The 22046-nt window shown below is 50.7% G+C and overlaps 1 protein-coding gene across 9 annotated transcripts in view; it reads right to left on the bottom strand.

The window, feature by feature from the left end:
* The window catches only part of IQSEC3 (IQ motif and Sec7 domain ArfGEF 3), a 103345-nt gene that overhangs the window by 60394 nt on the left and 20905 nt on the right, over positions 1 to 22046 (bottom strand). For all 9 annotated transcript variants that reach the window (XM_016922669.4, XM_016922670.4, XM_016922672.4 and 6 more), the window contains exon 2: positions 17313 to 17396. In XM_016922669.4, coding sequence (XP_016778158.3) covers positions 17313 to 17396 — 84 coding nt within the window. The remainder of the gene's footprint in view (positions 1 to 17312; positions 17397 to 22046) is intronic.

Here is a 22046-nt window from a genome sequence, read left to right as displayed (position 1 = left end):
GTGGTTAAAATCCCACCACTCACTAGCTGTGTGGCACCGGGCTAGTTCCTTAACCTCTCTGAGCCCATTTGCTTGTGTGTAAAGTAGGGATACCTGCTACATGATTTTGCTGTGAGAGTGAGTGAAATAATGTACACAAAGCCTATGGCATCTACTTGATGCTTGGTAACTGTGGCTATTCTCCCCTAATCTGGGCCCTTTATGCATCCCCAGCTTCCGGTTCATGAGCTAATTGCTCCCTGGAGAGCAGGGACCTTGTCTCATTCTTTCTAGCTCCCTCGCAGAGCCCTGTTATGGTGACCCACACAAATCATGTGTGCATAAAGCCCATACCAGAGGCAGGCATGAGGCATGCCTGGGTGTTTCATATTCTCTTGGCTCTAAAGCCCCTTCATTCCATCTTCCTTCTGTTCCAACCCAGGTCAGCCCTACTTCACCCCAGCAGGGCACATGTTTCTTGGGTCCTGAGCTATTTCCAGGGAAGAACAGCTCCTCACAGGCCCAAGTTTACCACATGCCAGAGGAAATCTGATGACCTACAGGTGCCTGTGGAGGTCAGGTGCATTCTTGCTGAAAACAGGAGTCTTGTGACCCAAGAAATGGAAATGGCAGAATTACCAGTAGGGTAGGACATTGCTCTGGACATTTACCTAGTTACCAGGGAGCAAGATTCCCCACTTGTTTCCCTGCAGTTAACGTCCTTATCTTCAGTGGTCCTACTGGAAGTCCTACCTGATATCTAGCTCCAGGCTTTCATGCTGCACATATCAGATTGGCCACACTGTTTCCCGCATGCCTTGTGGCTTCCATGCGTTATCTCTGCAAGTGTTAAGAGGAAGGGACGTGCTAGGCTCCTGCTGTATGTGTGACAATGGAATATCTGCTCACTGTCTCTGCAGGACACACTTTGGAAGAAGCCTTAGAGATCCTGGCGTGGGGAATACCCCATGGGGCAGGCCAGGGGACAGTGCCAGGCCATAAGCCTTTCCCTGTTGGGATAAACAATCTTCTCTCAGGAGAACAGGCAGTCAAACTGTTGGCTGATAAAATAAATGCTTCCGCTCTTAATCCCATCCCAGTCTTCACTGTGGCAGCCTGTTGCTGAGTTAAATCATTTCCTCTCCTGCCCTGATGTCTAGAAAATCTCCTCTCTGAGCCTGTTGGCCCTACTTGATTGACATTCATCCGGGTCTTTAGCTTCTTTGATCTCTTCCCCAAATTGGTCCCTCAGTTCTCAGAGTCTCTCTCTTTCTCTCTTTTTGAATATTGGGCTCTATCCTGCCACCACTCCATGTCAGGAGCTGGGCCTGAACAGAAACATCTGAAAGACTGCCTCTTCTCCACGCCCAACACCTGCTATCCCATGGGACGGACTAGACCTTGCCAGAGGCCCTGGTATGGCAAGCGTGTTGTTCAGGTCCCTGAGCTGTGTTGGAACAACAAGCTTGGAACCTGATGAACATGCTTGCCATAGCAGAGGCTCATCACATGAAGCATGTGGCCTGTACTTTCTAAACATTCCCTAGTCATATCTGAATTTCTAGATCTTAAATCTTGTTTGAGTTCTCCCTCTCTGCCCTCGAAAATCCAGCTTTACCATAGCTAGCACGTATGCAGTCCTTACTAGATGCTGGACACCTTTCCAGGCATTATCACATTTAATCCTGCCAAACACCCTAAGAAGTTAAGTGCTATGCTCCTTTTACAGATGAGTTAACTCAAGGTTGGAAAGCTTATGGAATTTAACCAAGGTCATAGAGTTTGTGAGTGGCCAAGCCAGGACCTGAACCTAGATTTGAATTATCTGGTTTATGCTTTCAACTGCCACACATTACAGTGATTCCCTGAAGTTCTGAATTTGTCTTCTAGTCCAGGGAACTCCTTTGCCACTTCCTCGCCTCTCTCTTTCTCTTTCCAAGCTAGAAAGGAATCCACAAAACCATGTGGTGCTCATTCCTCTGCACCTGGGGAGGGAAGGGACCTTCGCTATTTTTAAGTTCTTCAGTGATCAGTAAACATGAGTATCCTGTTCATCAGGACAGTTTCTCATTACAAATTCGTAAATTCATACTAATATGATATGTCAGTCTCTTATGAGTTTGTTTCTGATGAGTCAGTTCCCTTGATTCCTGAGGAATCTGAGGACTCAAGGCAGCCTAATTGATTCTCCAAGACTTCAAAGCTTCAGTATAAACATGGAACATGGTGACCACACCAAGATCCCACCAGGCCATGCGGCAGTGGCACCTGGGGAGTAAGCAAGGTGACACATTTAAACAGGAACAAGGAAGAAGCAGGTTTAAAGCCTCTGCTCCATTGTTGCCCTCTCTTTGCATAGGCTCTGGTCTTAACCTCTGCCTGCTTCTACCTTTGTGACCTTGAGCAAGTTGCTTATCTTCTCTGAGTATTTCCTCAGCTACAAAATGGACACAGTGATTCTTGCCCTTCTGACTGTTTACAAGGTCAGAAGCTGAGGATCCTTGTGGTGAGAATCAAGTAAGCAAAAGGACAGAAGGAGTTCTGTAACTCGGAAAATGCATTATCGATGCTGGTTGTTAAAACCCTCATCATTCCTATCATTTCTGTCCTTGGAGTGCAAGAAACTGCATCCAAGCCCAGGATAAACGCTAAGAGCTGCCAGCATGGAGGGAAGGAAGTGGGGGCCAGGCTGTTCCCCGTGGCATTCCGGGGGCACTTCCCAGTGTCCAGGCCGCACTGCCCAAGACGAATGGAGAAGAGGGACAATGAGAGGGGATCCTCTGCAGGGTTATGAGTGGAGTGAAATTCTTCTCCTTTTTGAAACTGCCTTGTTTCAAAATAATAATAATAATAAATATTAATAATAAAATATTATGATAATATTTTTACAATAATAAGTGAAATGTAGAAAGAAAAAAAAAAAAACAGTGCACAGGCCTACAGAGGGCTTCCCTTGCCATGCTCTTTTGCTCCAATACTGCATTTCACCAGAGGGTCAACATTCGCACCCCACCACCTGCCATTTGTTTTGCTTTGCAATTGCCCTGGGTCTCTCCATGAGCAGGTCCCATCCCTGGCCATGCAGAATGCCTTCTTACAGAATCCCTGGTAGAGGGCCTTGGGGATTAGACAGTGCAACCCCTCATGCTATGGTTGAGGAAGCTGGGGCCCAGAGAAGAGGGGGATGCCTTGTGCCTTGTCTAGGTCAGTGTGGTGGAAGCACCAGCTTCTTCTGGAAGCCCAGGTGCTGCCTGGGTCTGCCCTTCCCCTCGGCTCCCTTCCAAATCCCAAGCTTCTAGGTCACACGACACTTTCTCTTACTCCCCTGGCTCTTTGAAGGAAATAATATATACAGTGGGCCATTTCCAGGATGAAGTGCCTTGAATCGGCTTAGGTCAGCAAACTACAGAAGAAACAGGATATACTAGGCCCCTGCTTGGATAGCTGATGCCTGCTTCTCGGCCTCCCCCACTTCCCCACCATCCCCCTTCCCCTCACTTCCCCACTCCTTAGTTGCCCTCCCTGAACCAAAGAAGTTTAGTCTAAGATGAAAGTTTACTAGCCTACAAAATAGTTCATTTTGTTTGTTCTTATCAGCCTGCCCAGCTACTTCGGTCATAAATCAAATACTTTATGAGCCCCTGAGCTAGCTAGGATTGCAATGCATTGTGGGCTGCAACAAAATGCAGCAAAACAACCCTAAAAAAACACCTACAGCCCCTGCCCAGCAGTGAACAGGCATCATCCGGGAAGATTGTAACCCATAATACTCAGCCTATGAGGAACCAGGGGAGAGACCTGTGCACTAGGGGATAAACTGCTTGTTGAAAGTGTGCTGGGCGTGCCTGCTCATCAGATACCCGATTTTGCCAGACCGTCATCACAAGTCTCACTTTCGCTGTTCTCTGGGTCTCTGAGTCCATTCTTTGGGTTTGGACGGGTGAGTCTGTTTCTCACAACCTGGTGGCCCATATGGGGATTTCCATGCCTGCACAGAGTGAGACTCCAGCTGACAGGGGAGATGTGTCCCACTTGATTTGTGTGGCCCACTCTGTCCAGGTGTCTCAGCTCCCCGAAGAAGCCATAGACAAACCTGAAACTGTTATTCAGGAGACAACTAAAGTGACACAGGGAGAAAAGCAGGCACTGCGGCAACCAGGCAACCTCACGCATGAGCCAAGGTAGGAAAATTGATCTGTAAGTACTGCTTGGTGGTTGTGCATTTTCGGAGGTCTTGGGGTGTGTAAGAAACCTCCAGTAAGGTGGGTTGAGTACACAGGGAAAAGCTCAGACACAGAGACTAACCAAAAATGGGAAACAAGAATTCTAGGCCTAGAGAACAGAGGAAAGAGGGAACTAAAGAGAACCCTTCTGACATTCCCCCAAATAGTCTGCTGGGGAGAATACTGCAGGTTTGAAGGGATAGTCCTCAAACCAGGGACAAGGAAAAGCAAAAGATGATAAAGTTTGTTGTTTTATCTGGCCCAAAAAGCCCATTCGTCAACCTTTGGTCTTTTGGCCTGAGTTTGGCTCAGATGAGGATTGGGTGTGCCAAGCTTTAATTTTCTGTGAATAATAAAACTCCATCCTCACGAGAGGAGACAGGTTATGCTCTTTGTTGGATTAGTGAATTAACCCCCATGTTCCCCTTTAAAAAGAAGAAAAAGAGCATAGTAAAAAGCCGTCACCCAATGAAAAGCCCTGGGATCCCCTAACACGCTTGCCCCCCTATACATCTCAGGAAGAACAGAACAGGGAGATCGGGGGCAACAAGAAGGTCGGAGGAAGAGGAATCTGGGGGTCACGAAGAAGCTAAACCCAATGCTTCCTTAAATCCTTATCCAAACTAGAGGAAAGAATTAGAACAATGTAAGAAGGACATTGAGAATTTCCCCATTCCTTCTAAACAGCAGATGTCTAACAGGTACCCTCTTAGAGAAGTCTCTACGGGACAGAGAGGAGTTGGGTTTGTTGGGTTTGTGAGTGTGCCTGTAGCAAGTACTGAGGTTCAGAATTCTAAAAAGAAAATGAGGCCACTCTGGGAAGACCCCTCGGTTTAGCAGAGCAGCTAGATCAATTTTTATGACCCCATTTTTATACTTGGGCTAAGATAATGTCAATCATAAGTATTCTGTTTCCTGGGGAAGAGAGGGGAATGATTATAAGGGCAGCCATGACCATTTGGGAGAGACCCCATTCTCCCGGGTAAGGAGTCCTGCCAGCTGAGCAGAAATTCCCAAATGCAAATCCCAGAGGGGATAACAATTAGCTCAGAGATCAGGCCCCAATGCAGGACCCAAGGGAACTAATAATTAAAGGGATTAAAAAGTCCACTCTTAGAACACAAAATGTCTTGAAAGCATTTGAGATCCAACAATAAAGAGAGAAGACTCCCTCCGCATTTCTGCAGAGGCTCAGGGATCAAATAAGAAAATATTCAGGATTAGGTCCAGAGCACCCTGTAGGGCAAGGCCTTTTAGGAGTTAGTTCTGTGACAAAAGCTGGCCTGATATGACTAAGAAACTGCAAAAGATTGATGGGTGGAATGAATAACCGATTAAGGAATTACTGAGGGAAGCTCAGAAGGCTTTTGTAAGAAGAAAGAAAAGAGAAACTGCAAAAGGGAGAAAGAGAAAAAGTAAAAAAGAAAATTGGAAAGACAAAGGGGAGGAAATGGCAAACATAGAGGGCCAGAGAGAGAAAGAGTTAAGCTGCTGACCCTGAAGGCAAGGGAGAGGCGGCCACACAACTGTGTGTGGAAGCTGGCTGCTGAAAGCTGTTGATAAAAGTTGTTGCTGAATCTTTGTTGTTTCGGCAGAGCTGTCCATCTTTGCAGATTGTCAGGGGCCAGGGCCCAGCATGGTTTAGCTTGTGCCCAGAGAGAGAAAGAGAAAGAAACTAAGTGTGAGGGGAAAAGGAAACAGGATGATAGAGATAGATAGAAAAAGAAAACGAGCGAGAGCAAGAGACTGGAAAAGACGGATCAAAGAGAGACACCAAAGTTAAGACTGGGGAGAAAAATCAGGCAAAAGGAAGAAAGAGTACAAGAGGAAGTGAGAGGATGTGGAGAGGTTGGCAGGGCTGGGGGAAGGTTCTAGAGGCTCAAGCAACAAGGAGGTGCTGGGAAAGGGTGCAGTGCGGCCGCTGAGGAGGGACAGGGTCCGGGAACTGGGGGATGCAACTGAGAAGGGGATGTGGAGGAGAGTTTAGGATCAGGCTGCCTGAGGAATAGTGGGTTGCCTACGGCAAAGACTAGATGGCTGTTTGTCAGGAGGGTGTAGAAAGGGTTCAGGATGTGGAAGGGTGAATGGATGAGATGAGCATTAAGGTTTGTTGCTGTTTCACTGAGAGGCTGTGGGTCCGCCTGGGGCAGCCGTCAGTAAGGCTGCAGAGAGGCCGGGGGGCTACATAAGGAAGATCCAAACTAGGGTTATAAACTCAAAGGACAACAGGGCCAGCAAACGCTGAGAAGGAGGGCTGCAGGGCTGGATGGGGACTGTGGCTAACTGAAGAGGGCACACCTCTGCAGAGGGGCTGCAGCTGCTCGACCGTTCTCACAGTGCCAGCCCTGTGTTGCCAGACTGTCTGCTTTGTCAGAGGCCAGAATTCTGACTTTTTATGTGAAACAGGATTTTTAAATGCTGGTGATCAGTTAAAAAAACTTAATAACCCAATACAGGTGATAGAAAATGCCAGTTTGCAATCCCTGAAGTAGAGAGAGCGCGTGCTGGGGAGAAGTCCGCCAGGATGCTTTGAGGTAGGGTGTATAAAAGTTCTGTTTCCCAGAGCTGGGCTGGGCCAAGGGGCGACCCTTGCAGCTGACGAAAAGCCACCAAGTCCCCTCCCAGAGCGGGACAAACCTGGGACCCTTTGCAGTTGCTGGGTCGCCAGCAGGGGTGGCGTGGAATACAAACAGTGCAGCTCTCGGCCTGCCAGGGAGATGGATGGTGCCTTCCAAGCAAAGAAGGAGCCAGGGATGCCTTTGCTGATGAGAGTGCCCATCAGGGAAGGCGCCACAGGCTGACAGCTCTTCAAACCAGCAGCTGTTGGCCCAGAGCCAGGCCCGGCAGAGCCCGGCCAAAGACACCCTGAAAGGCCAGCTGGTCAGCCCCTTGCCTCCTCAAGTTCCTCCTGGGGTCAGTGGGCCCTGGAGAGGCGCCTGAATGAACTCGTCAGTTTCTTACGGAAATGAGAGGAGAATAAGCAGGTATCAGACCATAACTGTTTACATATGATAGAATATCAAACCAAAGTTAGACCAGACCTTAAAGAAATTCCACTACTTGATGGAATGAGGCTGTTTGTGGATAGGCCATCCTGAGTGACAGATGGTAAAAGACACAATGTCCAGGCTGTCATTGATGGAAACAAACAAACCTTATGAGAAAAAGGTAGATTACCCAATAACTGCTCAGCCCAAACCTGTGAATTACATGCTCTTAACCAAGCCCTGAAGCTCATATAAGGCCAAGAAGGCACTGTATATGCCAATTCCAGATATGCCTATGGAGTAGTACACACCTTTGGAAAGATCTGGACAAAGTGGGGCCTAATAAACAGCAGGTAGAAAGAATTGGTATATGGGAAACTGGTCAAACAAGTTTTAAAAAGCCTCCTGCTTCCAGCAGAGGTAGCCATAGTTCATGTAAACGGCCATCAGAAAGGAAACTCTATAGAAGCTAGGGTTAGGGTTAGGGTTAGGGTTAGGGTTAGGGTTAGGGAACAGGCTTGTGGATAAAGCTGCTAAGCAGCCTCCCTGGAGGAAGAAGTTAAACTATTTGGCCTAATCCCAGATGTCCCTAAGGTGGTATTAAAACCCCAACTTTCTGAAGAGGAGGAGGAAGAGCTGGGCAAGATAGGGCCACTCAAACTGAGGATGGGAGGTGGGTGCTCCCTGATGGGACCAAAATGATAAGCAAACTCATAAGGAGAAAACTGATATCCATACTCCGTAAGGGAGGTCACTGGGGTCCCCAGGCCATGTGTGATGCAATACTCAAGAATTATGGGTGTATAGGGATTTACACCCTTGTTAAACAAGTGTGTGGGTGTTATGTGACCTGCCAGAGAATAAACAAAAAGGTAGTTAGAAAACAGACTACCGGCCGGGCGCGGTGGCTCACGCCTGTAATCCCAGCACTTTGGGAGGCCGAGGCGGGCGGATCACGAGGTCAGGAGATCGAGACCATCCTGGCTAACACAGTGAAACCCCGTCTCTACTAAAAATACAAAAAAAATTAGCCGGGCGCAGTGGCGGGCACCTGTAGTCCCAGCTACTTGGGAGGCTGAGGCAGGAGAATGGCGTGAACCTGGGAGGCGGAGCTTGCAGTGAGCTGAGATTGCGCCACTGCACCCCAGCCTGGGCGACAGAGCGAGACTCCGTCTCAAAAAAAAAAAAAAAAAAAAAAAAAAAGAAAACAGACTACCGGAGGGAAACCTCCTGGGTTAAGGCCATTTCAAAGCATTCAAGTAGATTTTACAGAAATGTCCAAAATAGGGAGACTAACGTATCTGCTGGTAATGGTAGACCACCTCTCCAGGGTGGAGGCCTTCCCCTCCCAGCTGCCACTGCCGGGGATGTGGTCAAAATAATCTTAGAACAAATTATACCCAGATTTGGCCTGGTGGAAAATACTGATTCAGACAATGGGAGCCACTTTAACTCGAGGGTGCTAAAGGAATTATGGAAAGTGTCCCTGCTGGAGACAGCAACACACTCCAGTCTTTCTTCATAGGCAGCTGTCCTTCCTGTTTTGTTTTTTTAATCATAACAAAAGAAATCTCTAAAAACCTCGTTTCTTAAGCCATTCCATGGTCTCTTGAGGGCAGTAAAATGTCTTAAGAATGCCATATCTGATCAAACCACTCTTGCTATAGACTATTTCTTCGTTTTTGGTTTGATGACACAAATTAAAAACCCTTTTTGTCATACAAACAGATACAAAATCATTTTTATAGTCATGTTATTGGTCAGAAGATAAGTGAATGGGTAAAGAACTTTCAGAAGAGAAAATAAAACAAAGCACAAGAAATAGTGGGATTAGAAAAATCTCTACGCCTACAGAGGTTACTCTTCCTGGAAGTGAGAAAAGAAGATACAAAAGATTCCAACAAGAAGCTTCCAGTAAATGAAACAAGAACATATTTCCCAGAAAACTGGATAAAACTGCGTTACCGAATACCCCGGACTAGAGAAAGGTTAGATGTTCCTCGTGGCATCTCTCACTTGGTCTGGAAGTATTATCTTTAGTTAGGGGTATTTCCTTAACTAATAAAGCCTAGCATTGCTGTTGTTGCTGTTTCTGTCCCTAAAAATATTCTCTGCATCACTCCTCTGGAGTCCACACACGGCCTCAAGGGGCAGGGCGGAGGGGCAGGGAAGAGAGGCCAGGTCTTTTGAGGCCCCGAACAATAACCTATGCGCTCTCAGCCACCCCGCTGGCTGTGGCTGGGGACATGGGAAGCAGCTGTTCACCTTCCTGCCTCACTTTCGCTTCCCATACTGGACAACACCTGCCTTCTGCTATCCTCCTGCCCTGGTGGTTACAGGCTGCAACTGACAAGCACCTGGTTCAAAACCTAGCTCTGCTCTTCATCAGCTACATGGACCATGCTCAAGGCATTTGTTGTCTCTGATCCTCAGTTTCCTTGTCTGTAAAATGGGAATAATATTTCACCAGCTTCTATTAGGGGTTAAACAAGATAATTCTTGCCTAGCACATAGGAAGCACTCAGGACATGGTGGCTAGTATTTGCTTCCTCTCTCTCATGGGTGGGAGACACAAAACCGACACAGAGTTAGCAGGACTTCTCCTCCAATCATCTCTAAACATGCTGCTGACAAAAAGTTGCGTGCCTTAACGAGCAGCAATTTGAGGGCAGCCCAAGCACCAACAGGTTTCCCAAGCACCCTCTGGCGACAGCCTAGGTCACATGAAGGGGCCAGTCTCAGAGGATGCTCAAGGCCTGGCAGGGAAAATTACACAAGGAAATTGGCCTGGGCAAATAGCTGACTCCAAACAGGAGTTTCACATCCCTGCTGAGGAGAGCCCTCTGAACAGAAAGTCAAAACTCAATGACAAGACAAAACCTTCCTAATACTCTCTGGGATATTTTAATACGCCCTCCCAAAGTGTCAAAGTACTTTGACCTCTATTTTGGTTTTTATGCCTCCTGAATCTGGCGATTCAGGACAAATGAGACAAAAATGCACAGGGTGGTAAAGCGACAGGTCACACAGTTCCCTAGGGCAGATTCCTGTAGCTCCACGTCGGAATTCGGCCATCTTCCTGGGCATGGAGCCCAGGTCGGCTGGATTCTGCTCTAACTACACAGCTCCTCAGATCACCCAGGAGCACACCTGCTCTCAAAGCCCAAACCACAGGAGCAAGCCCCCTGTCCCCAGGATGCTCCCCTCTGTGCAGGTGCCACTCTGTCCCACCCCAGAGCCCAGGCTTCAAACCCCAGGATTCCCGCCCCCACCCTGCCCCTGCCAGCGGGCAAGATGCTCCCGCCACTGCAGGGGGCTTGTGGGGATTTTCACCCCATCCCAACCTCTCCAAAGACCTCTCCCAACCAACCAGTGAACCATGAAGGAGACAAAGAACACTTCCTTTAACCTCCCCTGCCGCCATCGCTTTCCTGGGGCGGGAGGCAGAGACCCAGAGCTTGGGGCCAGGCAGGCAGGGTGGGCCTGCCCCATGGGGCCTGTGGGGGAAGCCGAGGGCTTTTCTGCCCTTTTCTAGGGAAAGAGGACGCAGCGGTACCGCCCGACCGACCCACGCTGCCGCCCTAAGCCACCAGTGCGCGGTGCCGGTTTCTCAGCAGCCTGGATGCGACTCCCGGAGCAGGCACGAGAGGCCGCGGCGCCCCAGCCCAGCTGTTTGAAGACGTAACTGTATCGATTGAGAATTTAATTGCTCCGTAATCGCTGGGTAAACACTGGCTGGGCCATTGATCATGTTTCAGGCCCCATCACAGCCGATGGAAAGAGGCAGCAGAGGCAGAAATGCCCCAGCCATGCTAATGCAGGGCTATCCCCGCAGCCGTTCTCGGAAGCGCGCCCCGTCCTCCAGGGTACCCCGCGTGGCGGCCTCGGCAGAGCCCCTGCCCTGCTGCTGCCTGGCGGCAACGACGCCAGCCACGTGGGCCACCAGGGCGGGCGGCCCGGAAGGAAGTGGTTGGGGTACGAGGCCCTCTAAGGGGGCGCAGTACGCCTCGCCAAGTGGGAGATGCAGACTACAAAATCTTTTTTTTTTTTTTTTAAACGGGCGTGGGAAGGATGTAAAACCCAACGCAGAGAAAAATAAAACATTGGGAGGCTGCACACTAAAATATTAACATCAGTTAATTCTACATGATGAAGTCCCATTTATATTTTCTTCTTTATATTTTGTATCTTCCACATTTCCAACAACTAGCGTGTATGACTTATAATCAGAGAAAATAGATGTTATTTAAGATCCAGTGAAATGGATGGGAGGATTTCTGTTGAGCGCTTAAAAAAAATTCTAGCAGCAGCTCTTTGAAAAGACGTTGTGTGTAGGAGTCGGACCTGGGTTCACTGTCCAGCTCCAGAAATAATTAGCAGTGGTCCCTCGGCCAAGATACCTAACTTCTCTCCATCCTGGATTCCTTATCTGTAAATGGGAATAACATCTATCTCACAGAATTACGTGAGATAAAATATCAAGAGTGCCCAGCACGATATCCCTGGCACGTTCAATAAATAATATGTTCACTATGTCTTCCATCTTGGAGTAAGGATGGGGTGGTTGAGAAGGAAGAAGCAAGGACCAGCAGTGAGTCAGTTCAGTTAGCAGAGGCTCAGAGTGCCCCTTAGACCCCTACCCAGATCCCTTCTTGCTCTGGAGGCCTAGGGGTTGTTCTGTTTCCTGCCTAGCACTTCCCCCTCTTGAGCCCGCCTCCCCCTCTTGAGCCCCCGCCTCCCCTCCTGAGTCCGCCTCCCCACCTGAGTCCCACCTCTCCTGCCTGAGCCCCGCCTCCCCACCTGAGTCCCACCTCCCCTCCCGAGCCCCCGCCTCCCCCCCCGAGCCCCCGCCTCCCCCCCCGAGCCCCCGCCTCCCCTCCTGAGCCCCCACCTCCCCTCCCGAGCCCCCGCCTCCCCTCCCGAGCCCCCACCTCCCCCCCCGAGCCCCGCCTCCCCTCCTGAGCCCCCACCTCCCCTCCCGAGCCCCCACCTCCCCCCCGAGCCCCGCCTCCCCTCCTGAGCCCCCACCTCCCCCCGAGCCCCGCCTCCCCCCCTGAACTCCACCTCTCCCTCCTGAGCCCCCACCTCCCCTCCCGAGCCCCCGCCTCCCCTCCTGAGCCCCCGCCTCCCCTCCTGAGCCCCCACCTCCCCCCGAGCCCCGCCTCCCCTCCTGAGCCCCCGCCTCCCCTCCCGAGCCCCCACCTCCCCCCCCGAGCCCCGCCTCCCCTCCTGAGCCCCCACCTCCCCTCCCGAGCCCCCACCTCCCCCCCGAGCCCCGCCTCCCCTCCTGAGCCCCCACCTCCCCCCGAGCCCCGCCTCCCCCCCTGAACTCCACCTCTCCCTCCTGAGCCCCCACCTCCCCCCCCGAGCCCCCGCCTCCCCTCCTGAGCCCGCCTCCCCACCTGAGTCCCACCTCTCCTGCCTGAGCCCCGCCTCCCCTCCTGAGCCCCCACCTCCCCCCCCGAGCCCCGCCTCCCCCCCTGAACTCCACCTCTCCCTCCTGAGCCCCCACCTCCCCCCCCGAGCCCCGCCTCCCCTCCTGAGCCCCCACCTCCCCCCCCGAGCCCCGCCTCCCCTCCTGAGCCCCCACCTCCCCCCGAGCCCCGCCCCCCCCTAAACTCCACCTCTCCCTCCTGAGCCCCCACCTCCCCCCCGAGCCCCGCCTCCCCTCCTGAGCCCCCACCTCCCCCCGAGCCCCGCCTCCCCCCCTAAACTCCACCTCTCCCTCCTGAGCCCCCACCTCCCCCCCGAGCCCCGCCTCCCCTCCTGAGCCCCCACCTCCCCCCGAGCCCCGCCTCCCCCCCCTGAACTCCACCTCTCCCTCCTGAGCCCCGCCTCCCCTCCTGACCCCCGCCTCCCCTGCTGAGCCCCGCCTCCCCTCCTGAGCCAACCTTCTCCATCTTGAGCCCCACTTCGTCTTCTGAGCCCTGCCTCCCCATCCTGAACTCCACCTCCCCTCCTAAGCCCACCTCCTTCTCCTGAGCCCCACCCTCTCCCGCAGCCGCCTCCTCCCATTACTCTAATAGAGGCCCACCTTCCTCATCTTGGCCCCATTATCACCCTTGAGACAAATGGGCTCTATGCTGGGAGGCAGCTGGCCAGCTACCGGGTCATTGTCACTGAGAGCCTGAAAGGGAAGGGAGGCGGCAGGATCGAAAGTAGGGCTGCAATTACTGGCCTATTCAGCGCCCCAGAATAAAGCCCTGTCATTAGCTGGCAGCAGGGAGGCGGTTGGTAGGGGCAACGACCAGGGGGCGATCTTTTCTGGGGAGAAAGAGCCTGGCACGCAGTTGCTGCTTCCTGGCTGGCTGCTGGGAGGAGGCACCACCCCCAGCTCCCACCTGAGGGCCTAATTACCCTGGCAGACATACATTGCCTTCCTAGGGGGGTGTGGGGAACCAGGGCACAGCAGAACCCATAATAACTCTATCTGGTTATCCAGCTTCGCAGGGCTTTCAGGGCTTTGCCAGCCCCGTAGCTGCTCCACTGTACTCCAGATCGCTGACGCCCTCCCTTCAGCCTCCCTTTGCAGACACCCACGCTTCCACATGTGCTCAATTTCAGGTGTTCCCACTCCTGGGAGAATCACTCCCTGTCAGGCTCCCAGCCCCAAGACAGAGTTCCCCTGACACCAGCCCCCAGCTGCTCCTCTGCAGGTGGCTGGGGAAGGCTGTCCTGGCCTCGGTAGGGCTGAGGCTTCTCTGCCTCTTCCGGAGGGGTGAGGCTCTGTTCTGGCCCTGGGTCTTTCTGGGAGGGAGCAGACTTTCCTCTGGGCTGAGCAGCATCTCCACATCTCTGATCAGATAGATGAGCAGCCACTGCAGTGCTGCAGGGAGGGCACTTGCTCAGGGAAGGGACCCTTGCTCAGCCCCGGAGCTGGAGTGGGGGCCGGCCTTAGCCAGACTGCAGAGGAGGATGGCAAGGGAGATCCTGTGGCTGGCTGAGTCCACACAACAAAGGTCCTGACACCTGATTCACTGACTTTGGATTCCTTACTGGGGTCTCCTATGGAGGCCAACTGCTGATCCTAGAAATCCTCAGGAGGCCATGATTCCTACTGGCTGAGCTAGCGGGAAACCAGACTGACAGGGGAGGAGCCAGACTGACGGGGGAGGAGCCAGACTGACTGACAGGGGAGGAGCCAGACTGACGGGGGAGGAGCCAGACTGATGGGGGAGGAGCCAGACTGACGGGGGAGGAGCCAGACTGACGGGGGAGGAGCCTGGCTTGTCTCAGAGCTCCAGAGTCCATACCAGATCTCCTCAGAGGGCTGTGTGACCTACCCGCCTGTGCCAGCCCCACAGGCTGGCCTCTGACTGTGACACATTCCACTAGAGGAGCTTACTGGGAGGTTGTGGCTATGCTCTGGAGGTGGGACAGCTGGGCTAGGGGAAGGGATGAGGTTTGGTGAAGGAATCGTTGGTAGGGTTGGGAGCAGGGATGCTGAGAGTCTGATCAGGGAAAACTTATCTTAGCATAGAAGTTTGCTAAGATAAGTTTGCCGCCTCCCTTCTTGGGCTTCCCCCAAGAAGCCAAGAGCAAACACGTACACTGTTGGGCTGCCCAGAAAACATCCAGAGGGGCTCCTTTCGGAGAAGCCAGGAAAGCCACATCAGACAGACAGACAGACAGACAAAAACAGGCTCTAGGAAACTACAAATCAGACAGACAGGACAACTTGGAGTAACTGGGAACTAGAGACAGCAGCTGAAGCCCTGGACCATCTCAGGGGGCAAGTCCTCCCTGTCCCCAGCCAGGGGGAGGGCCCCCGTAGGCAGGGTGTATAGGCGCCTCCATGAACCAACATTCAAGAGAATATCCCAACTCCCACACTCCCTCCCCGGAGCACCTCCTGTCCCCAACCTCAAAGCCCGCACCTCCCAGGGGAAGGTGAACAACAAGCTGAAGAACAAACCTCTTGGAAACTAAGATCATGGGTTTCCTATCATCCACCTCAAACCCTGGAAAATAACCCTATTCCCTTGGAGCCCCAGCCCCTTGAGAGGGCAGCACCCCTCCCCTGCCCCACATCTACCTACATTCTGGCGTGTTGCTGGGGCCGCCTCTCTCCCACTCCTTCCCACCTGGAGCTAGGGCTGCAGGTGGGCACGACGCAGGCAGCAGGGGAGTGCTGGTGTGTGAGCGAGCATGCAGGCTGAGAGCGGATGGGAGGAGAGACCACAGGAAGCCCAAGGGATAGTCTCTGGTGCCCGCCCCTGCCAGGCCTGGGCTTCTCAAGGGTGTGTTATCCATCCTCACTGAGGCCTGGTGCTTGGTTAATATCAATAAAATGCTCACTGAATTGAGTTGAATTGATGGAGCTGGAGGCAGGCCAGACAGCTTTTCTCTCTTCTCTCCTACCAAGGAAGGCAGTTTCTAGGAAGAAGACTCGGGCCCTGTGTCTGAACAGTGAGGGCTTATGGGGAGGGGCCAGGGCACTCAGGGTCTTCCTCTACAACATCCTGGTGTCTTCCACATCTCCACGCTCTCCTCTTTCCTTCTCCCTCCACCGTTTCATTCTCCCATTTCTCTTCTTCCTTCTAATTTCCAGGTGAGCAGTTTTCCTTTTGAGGGTATCCTGATGTCCCACTGCATGGGGAAGTTCTCAAGGGTCCAAGTTGGCCTTATGTGCTTTTATGTCCCCAGGCCTGGCCCAAAACTTGTCACAGAGGACACCGAAAACATCAGCCTCCCATCTCCAACATGGTTGGCTTCAGTAACTCCCATCCCTCCCTCAGTCCTGGATTTAAGGGCCTCTTGGGTGTGCGGCCTCTCTGAGTCCTCCTCAGAGCCCCGCCTCTTTCTCTGACCTCTGCTGGCTCCCCTATGAGGCAAAATGTACAGCAATGCCTTTCACAGGGTGGCTGTCTGTGCCCCAAGATCACTAGCCACCACTTCTGATCACTGTCCAGTTATTTTCCAGAGGATAAAGGGGGAAAGATCACAGAATCATTGGATCTTAAACCTGAAAATGGTGAGCATGAGGAGTCCGGCGCCCTAAGCTTCCTGTGGCTGCACTGGTCCTTGCTCTGTGACTGTGGACAAGTCTCTGGGTCCTCCAACCCTTACTCTCCTCTCATCCTTCAGGTACAAGAAGACCTGCCCAGTCTGGCCCCACTGAGCAGCTCAGAGACTCGACGGGATGATAGGTGAATGCCACTTTTGAGACAGACCAAGCCCTTCACTATCCAGATGAGGAAACTGAGGCCCAGGGCAGTGGAGTAACTTGCCCAAATTCACTCCATAACAGGAGACCGAGAGACTGGGCAAATTCCAGGCCAGAATCCAAGTGGAGTAAAGAACAAGTCAAGAAAAGAGAAATGTGCAGAATGGAGACAGAAAAACTGGTGGAAAAGAGAAAAGTGTGAGAGAGAGATTGACAGAACACAGATTGGGGGGCGGGTGGGGAGCACGACGTGGGCACAGAAGAGGAGAAACGAGAAACACAAGGGCAGAGAGACAGAGGCAGATGCGGAGGGAGAAGGCTGACCACGGGACGGAGACGGAACACCAGGAAGGGGGACAGGGAGGCAGAGGGCAGGAGGATAACCCAGGAAAAAACAGAGGAGAAAGCTTAGGACTGTGGCTCTGAAACCTGACTCCTCAACACTCCCGCTCCAGTCCGAGGCTGTCAACTAATGCAGCCAGGGCTGAGAGAGCCTTAAAATTAAAGACAGGCACCTCGGCTGACTGGAAGAAGAGAAACTAGAAAGAAAAGTATAAATCCTTGATGTAAGAGGAAGGCTGGGCACTGGGCATGGGCTGAGTGCACACCACTGTGTGCCAGGCACCCTACCATGTGAGAGACACGAATATCCCCAATCAAATCAACTTTCCTGGCTGCTTACAAAAGTTAGATTTTACATGGGCCGTTTAGAAGGAAGGAGCATACGTGTGGGGTGTGATCGACAGGGCATAATCACCTTAAAAGTTGGGAACGGCTCATTTGGGGTCCAGAGGGAGCAGAGAGAAACTGAAGTCTGAGGAAGGAGGTGAAAGCAAACAAATGACCCCACATGAGACTCAAGAGGAGGAGGCCCAATAGCTAGTGCAGTGGTACGTGCTTTGTTGTGACAGGAAGGAAGGTGGGGATGCGGAAGGGAGGAAGGGCCACAGTTCCCACCTTTGGGAGGCTAGGTCGGAGCAGGCGGGCTTCTGCTCGGCGTCGGCGGCTGGGCAGCAGAACTGGTGCAGCACGGTCTCATTCCTGCGGGCAGAGCAGAGGGAGATCAGAGCGCCTGAGGCAGGCTGAGTCCCCGCCCTGCCTGATACTAAAGCATTTCTGCCCTGAAATCTTGCTGCTCCTACCCCCGCCCTTTTGAGCCCCTGTGTAAAAATCAGGCAGCCAATCACTGCTCTGGGCAAGAGTGCAGCATTGATGCTCTGTCCATCAGAGTCCTCTTAAATCACCCATTAGGCTCAATTCAAATGCTACCTCCTGTGTGAAACCTCCTTGACCTCCCTGGGAACTCACCCTTCCTACTTCCGCACGCCCTCCCCGCAGCAGGCTCTTTCGCGTGCATGTACCAAATGTCCTGCTCTGTTATCGTAGTTTGTTCTTTATGACCCTGCTCTCCACGATGGTCCTGCAAGGTAGAACTAAGTCTATTTGTCTAGGATGCACAGAATTGCATGCAGTGAATACTTTTAAGCTGATCATATACAAAGATACAAAACATTCATACAGGGACTTCAGTGTTGCCAGCTAAAAATCCAAGGAGTGGTTCTTGATGAGGCATTTGGTGTCGATGAAAAAGCCAACGCAGAAGGCAGGGATCTGGGTTCTAGTCCCAGCTCTACAGTTCGCCAGCTGTGTCATACGAGGCTAACCTTTTCTGGGCTTCAGCTGACTTACTAATGAAATAAGGGAGTTGAACTAGCGAAGTGGTTCTCAGCCCTAGCTGCATATTAGAATCATGAGGAAATTTTTAAAACGACTCATGCCTAGACCCTTCCCTTCCCCCCAGGACTCTGATTTATGTCGTCTGGCATCAGTCCAGGGCACCGGGACTTTTTAATAAACTCCCAGGTGATTGTAAAGGCAGCCAGGATTGAGAGGCACTAGACTAGAGGATTTCCTAGGTCCCTTCCACCTCTAAAATGCTGTGATTCCAATATCCGCTTTGAGCCAACCTGGGATTCAATATTGAAATTACTTTTGGATAAAGATACACCGACCCATTGCCTTCTCTTCCTTAATAAGCAGTTGCCGTCCTGGGCATTACTGAGTCAGAGAATGTCAAACCTGGAAGGGCCCCCAGAGATCATCTGAAAGGGATTTTCAAAATTCCTTCAGCTTCAGAACACTTTGTCCAAACCAAATCTTTACTGGAAGCCTATTTTGTAAAACAACAAAAGTAGAATATCTCCATGGCTGGGGGAAGGGGCATCTGTACCACTTCCCCAGACCTCCTAGCCCCGAATTTGGTAGCCACCTCCCAGGCACCTGTTGGGGGCCCACAGGGTCTGAGAGTGTAGACAGGAAATGCTGAATTTGGCTATCTGCATGGAAGAAAGAACACTGTAGCGTATCTTAATTTTTGTTTGTTTTTTTAGAGACAGGGCTTTGCTCTGTTGCCCAGGCTGGAGTGCAGTGGTGTGATCATAGCTCACTGTAACCTTGGCCTTCTGGGCTCAAGCAATCCTCCTGTCTCAGCTACAGGCATGTGCCACCAGGCTCAGCTAATTTAAAAAAATTTCATAGAGACAGAGGTCTCACTATGTTGCCCAGCCTGGTCTCGAACTCCTGGCCTCAGGCAATCCTCCCGTCTTGGCCTCCTAAAGCACTGGGATTACAGGCATGAGCCATCACACCTGTCTGAGCCAACCTTAATTTGACAAAAAGTAAATTCCAGAAAGGTTATATGTTTAAATGAGAGAAATTAAAAGGAAAAAATCGAAGGAAGCTTAGGAATATAGCTTATGTGTTGAGGAGATTTTAAAAACAAAATGGAGAACTGAAAAGCCATTAAAAAAAGATAAACATGTCTGACTACATAAAGTGAAGAAAAAAATCTGTATGAAAACAAATACCTAATAAGTCAAAAGACACATGATAGACTAGGAAAGTATATGTGCAAAATGTATGACAGAAGGCAAGTTAATACTCTGCACTGAGCTCCAGCACATTCATGGTGCAAAGACAAACCCAGCAGAAAAAACAGCCAAAGCATAGGAATAGCAGTTGACAGAATGAGAACCCTAAAGAGCCAACAAATACGCTTCACATCTGTGCTATTCTGCCTCACAAACTCAAATTAAGAACAAATTCATAGCCAATGGAAAGATGCTTACTAGTAAATAGGAAAATGCCAATTAAAGTCACGCTGAGATGCCATTTCTCATCCATCAGACTGGTTGGTACCCATTAAAAAGACTGCTAACTATGAGTGCTGGTGAGGATGTGGAGAGAGGGCGGCCCTGACCCATTATCTGTGTAGATGTGAATTATGAAGCGTTTATGGAAATGTAAATGAAAGATAAAATTCTAAGCCCCCCAGTTGACTGAATGGACCCCCTTCTCAGCCAAGGGCATTCCAAAGAAACCTAGTTCAAGCCGTGATGGGAAGTAGGGGTAGGACATGCCTCCATATCCCTCCTCCCTTAGGAATTCAGGCACAGCTGACCAGCATTAATATTTAACAAAAAACATTAAAACAGTCTTAACAGAGCTCTTAAGACTGAAAAAACAGACTCTTTGTAGCAATAAGACAAATTTGTAGCAAATTCCAACCTGACTCTAGTATAGCATCACATGACAGGTAGCAGGCCCTGAAAGAAACTGAACTATTTTACAGCAAAATACATTTCTTTTATATATATTGGCCCTGCAAATATGTTTCAGAAATGGCCCTGGAAAGCTGTCTCTTGTGGGGAAAATCTACATTCTGTAGAGAATCCTCTTCCTATTCCAGGTCTTTTCCCTGATCCAGGAGAAAATCAGTTAAGAGTCTCGCATCTTTTTAAGTCTGATAAGAAAAACTTATAATCTATTCTCTCTGAAGCCTGTACCTGGAGGCTTCATCTGCATAATAAGAACCTTGGTCTTTACACCGTCTCATTTTAACCCAGACACTCCCTTCTACTGATTCCACGTCTTTTGATAATAATGACTCTTCAACCAATTGTCAATCAGAAAATCTTTGAATCCACCTGTGACCGCCATATTTCAAATTGTCCCACCCTTCCAGATTGAACCAATGTGCACCTTGGTTCAGTCTCACTTTCTTACTTACATAAGTCACTGATGTCTCATGTCCCCCTAAAACGTATAAAACAAAGCTGCAGCCCAACCACCTTGGGGCCTGGGCCTAAGGACTGAGAGTCCCTAGAAGGTGTGATAGAAACAGCTCTGGGCTGGAGATGCAGACCCAGCCCCTACTCTATGCTCACCTTTGGGAGGGTCAGGTCATGGTAAACAAGGCTCCTACACCTGCCTTATTTATTTTACTGAACTGTGGGGGATTCATATTCAAGCAAGACTTGAATATGAAACTACCTTGAGAGAAACATAATGAACCCTGCACAAATGCAAAACCTTATAATGAATATTACTGATATTATTAGTCTCTGCTACTGAGAAACTCAGCAACCACAATTCTCTTTCAAACAGAGCCCTACCAGGATGCCATCTTGACTTCCTTCTTTCTGGTCCCTATTTTCTTCTGCAGGCCTGGGGGCTGTGGAGGGAGAGGTAGATTTCCTTTGCTCACTGGTGCAATCTACCACTGTACAGTCTTCCACAGAGAGCTTTGGGAAGATCTTAATAAGGCAAGCAATTACAGCTGTTCCAGAAGCCGGGGCAAAAGGCTGTAGAAAACATTGGCCTGTTGGTATCCAGACCCAGGTTGGCCAACCAGGTTCAGTGTTCTGCCCCAAGCCTGCCAGAGGATGGAATCTCCACAGGGACCCCCTGCTCTCCAGGACTTGCTTCTCTTTGATTCTCTGCTCACTTTTCTTTGGGGGAGCTTTGACGTTCTTCTAGTCCATGCCTCTGCCATCAAGGAAAAGAAGGATAACAGAGTCCTAGGAAAACAGTGACCTGCCCCTTTATTATTCAGTGAGGTTTTTCCTAAAAACACACTGTACGTTTTTCAGATGTTCATAAAAGAGTATGAGTTTGGTCTTGCAGTAACCCAGTGTTTTTTCTCTTGTACTCCGAAGAGGCCCAGTGCCCCACCAGCTGCTGCAGGGACCGTATTAAGGTTAAGAGGAGAATGGAGAAGGCAGAGCACAGAACCTTCCATTCAACTAATGAAGCTCTGATTTGGTTAGTTTTATGTCTTAGGAATATCTGTTAGGTTTAATTTTGAAAAAAATAAGTTTCCTTTTTTAAGAAACAGCTGAGAAAACATGCTTCTAACCCGAAGCCCTCCTGCTGCTTCGGGAAGCCAGCTCTGCCGTGTCCAGTCGTGCTGGCCTTAGAGAGGTGCTGCGTGCCCCTCCCTGCAAGGGCCCGCCATAGTCCTCCTTTCGGTGAAGCCTGCGGGAATCCTTCCTGAGGAATCCTACCTAACCGCACGTATACAACAGAACTTCTTTAAAGGACTGTATAAGGATGAAATGAGTTAAAACACTTCGAAAGCCCTTACAACAGAACACGGCTAATACATGGTAGCTGTTATGAATGTGTCCTACATCTGATACCTTTGATCTCAAGGAAGAGCTGTTTGCCTTCCCTCCAAGCCCTATCACTCTTTACCCCCTTTCCTCCCCCACTGGTCTTCAGTGTCATTATTTTCATAGGCCCTTTTTCTTCAGCATATAAACATGCTCAAATCTCTCATCCTAAAACCATGATTATTCCCTACAACTCTGCTCCCCTGGTTACAACTCTTTCCTTCTGCAGTCAGTCTTC

This window comes from Pan troglodytes, chromosome 10 (genome assembly GCF_028858775.2).
Source record: "Pan troglodytes isolate AG18354 chromosome 10, NHGRI_mPanTro3-v2.0_pri, whole genome shotgun sequence".
In the NCBI taxonomy this organism is placed as follows: domain Eukaryota; kingdom Metazoa; phylum Chordata; class Mammalia; order Primates; family Hominidae; genus Pan; species Pan troglodytes.
The sequence above is the reverse complement of the archived record's forward strand: the minus strand, read 5'-3'. Positions and strand labels throughout refer to the sequence as shown.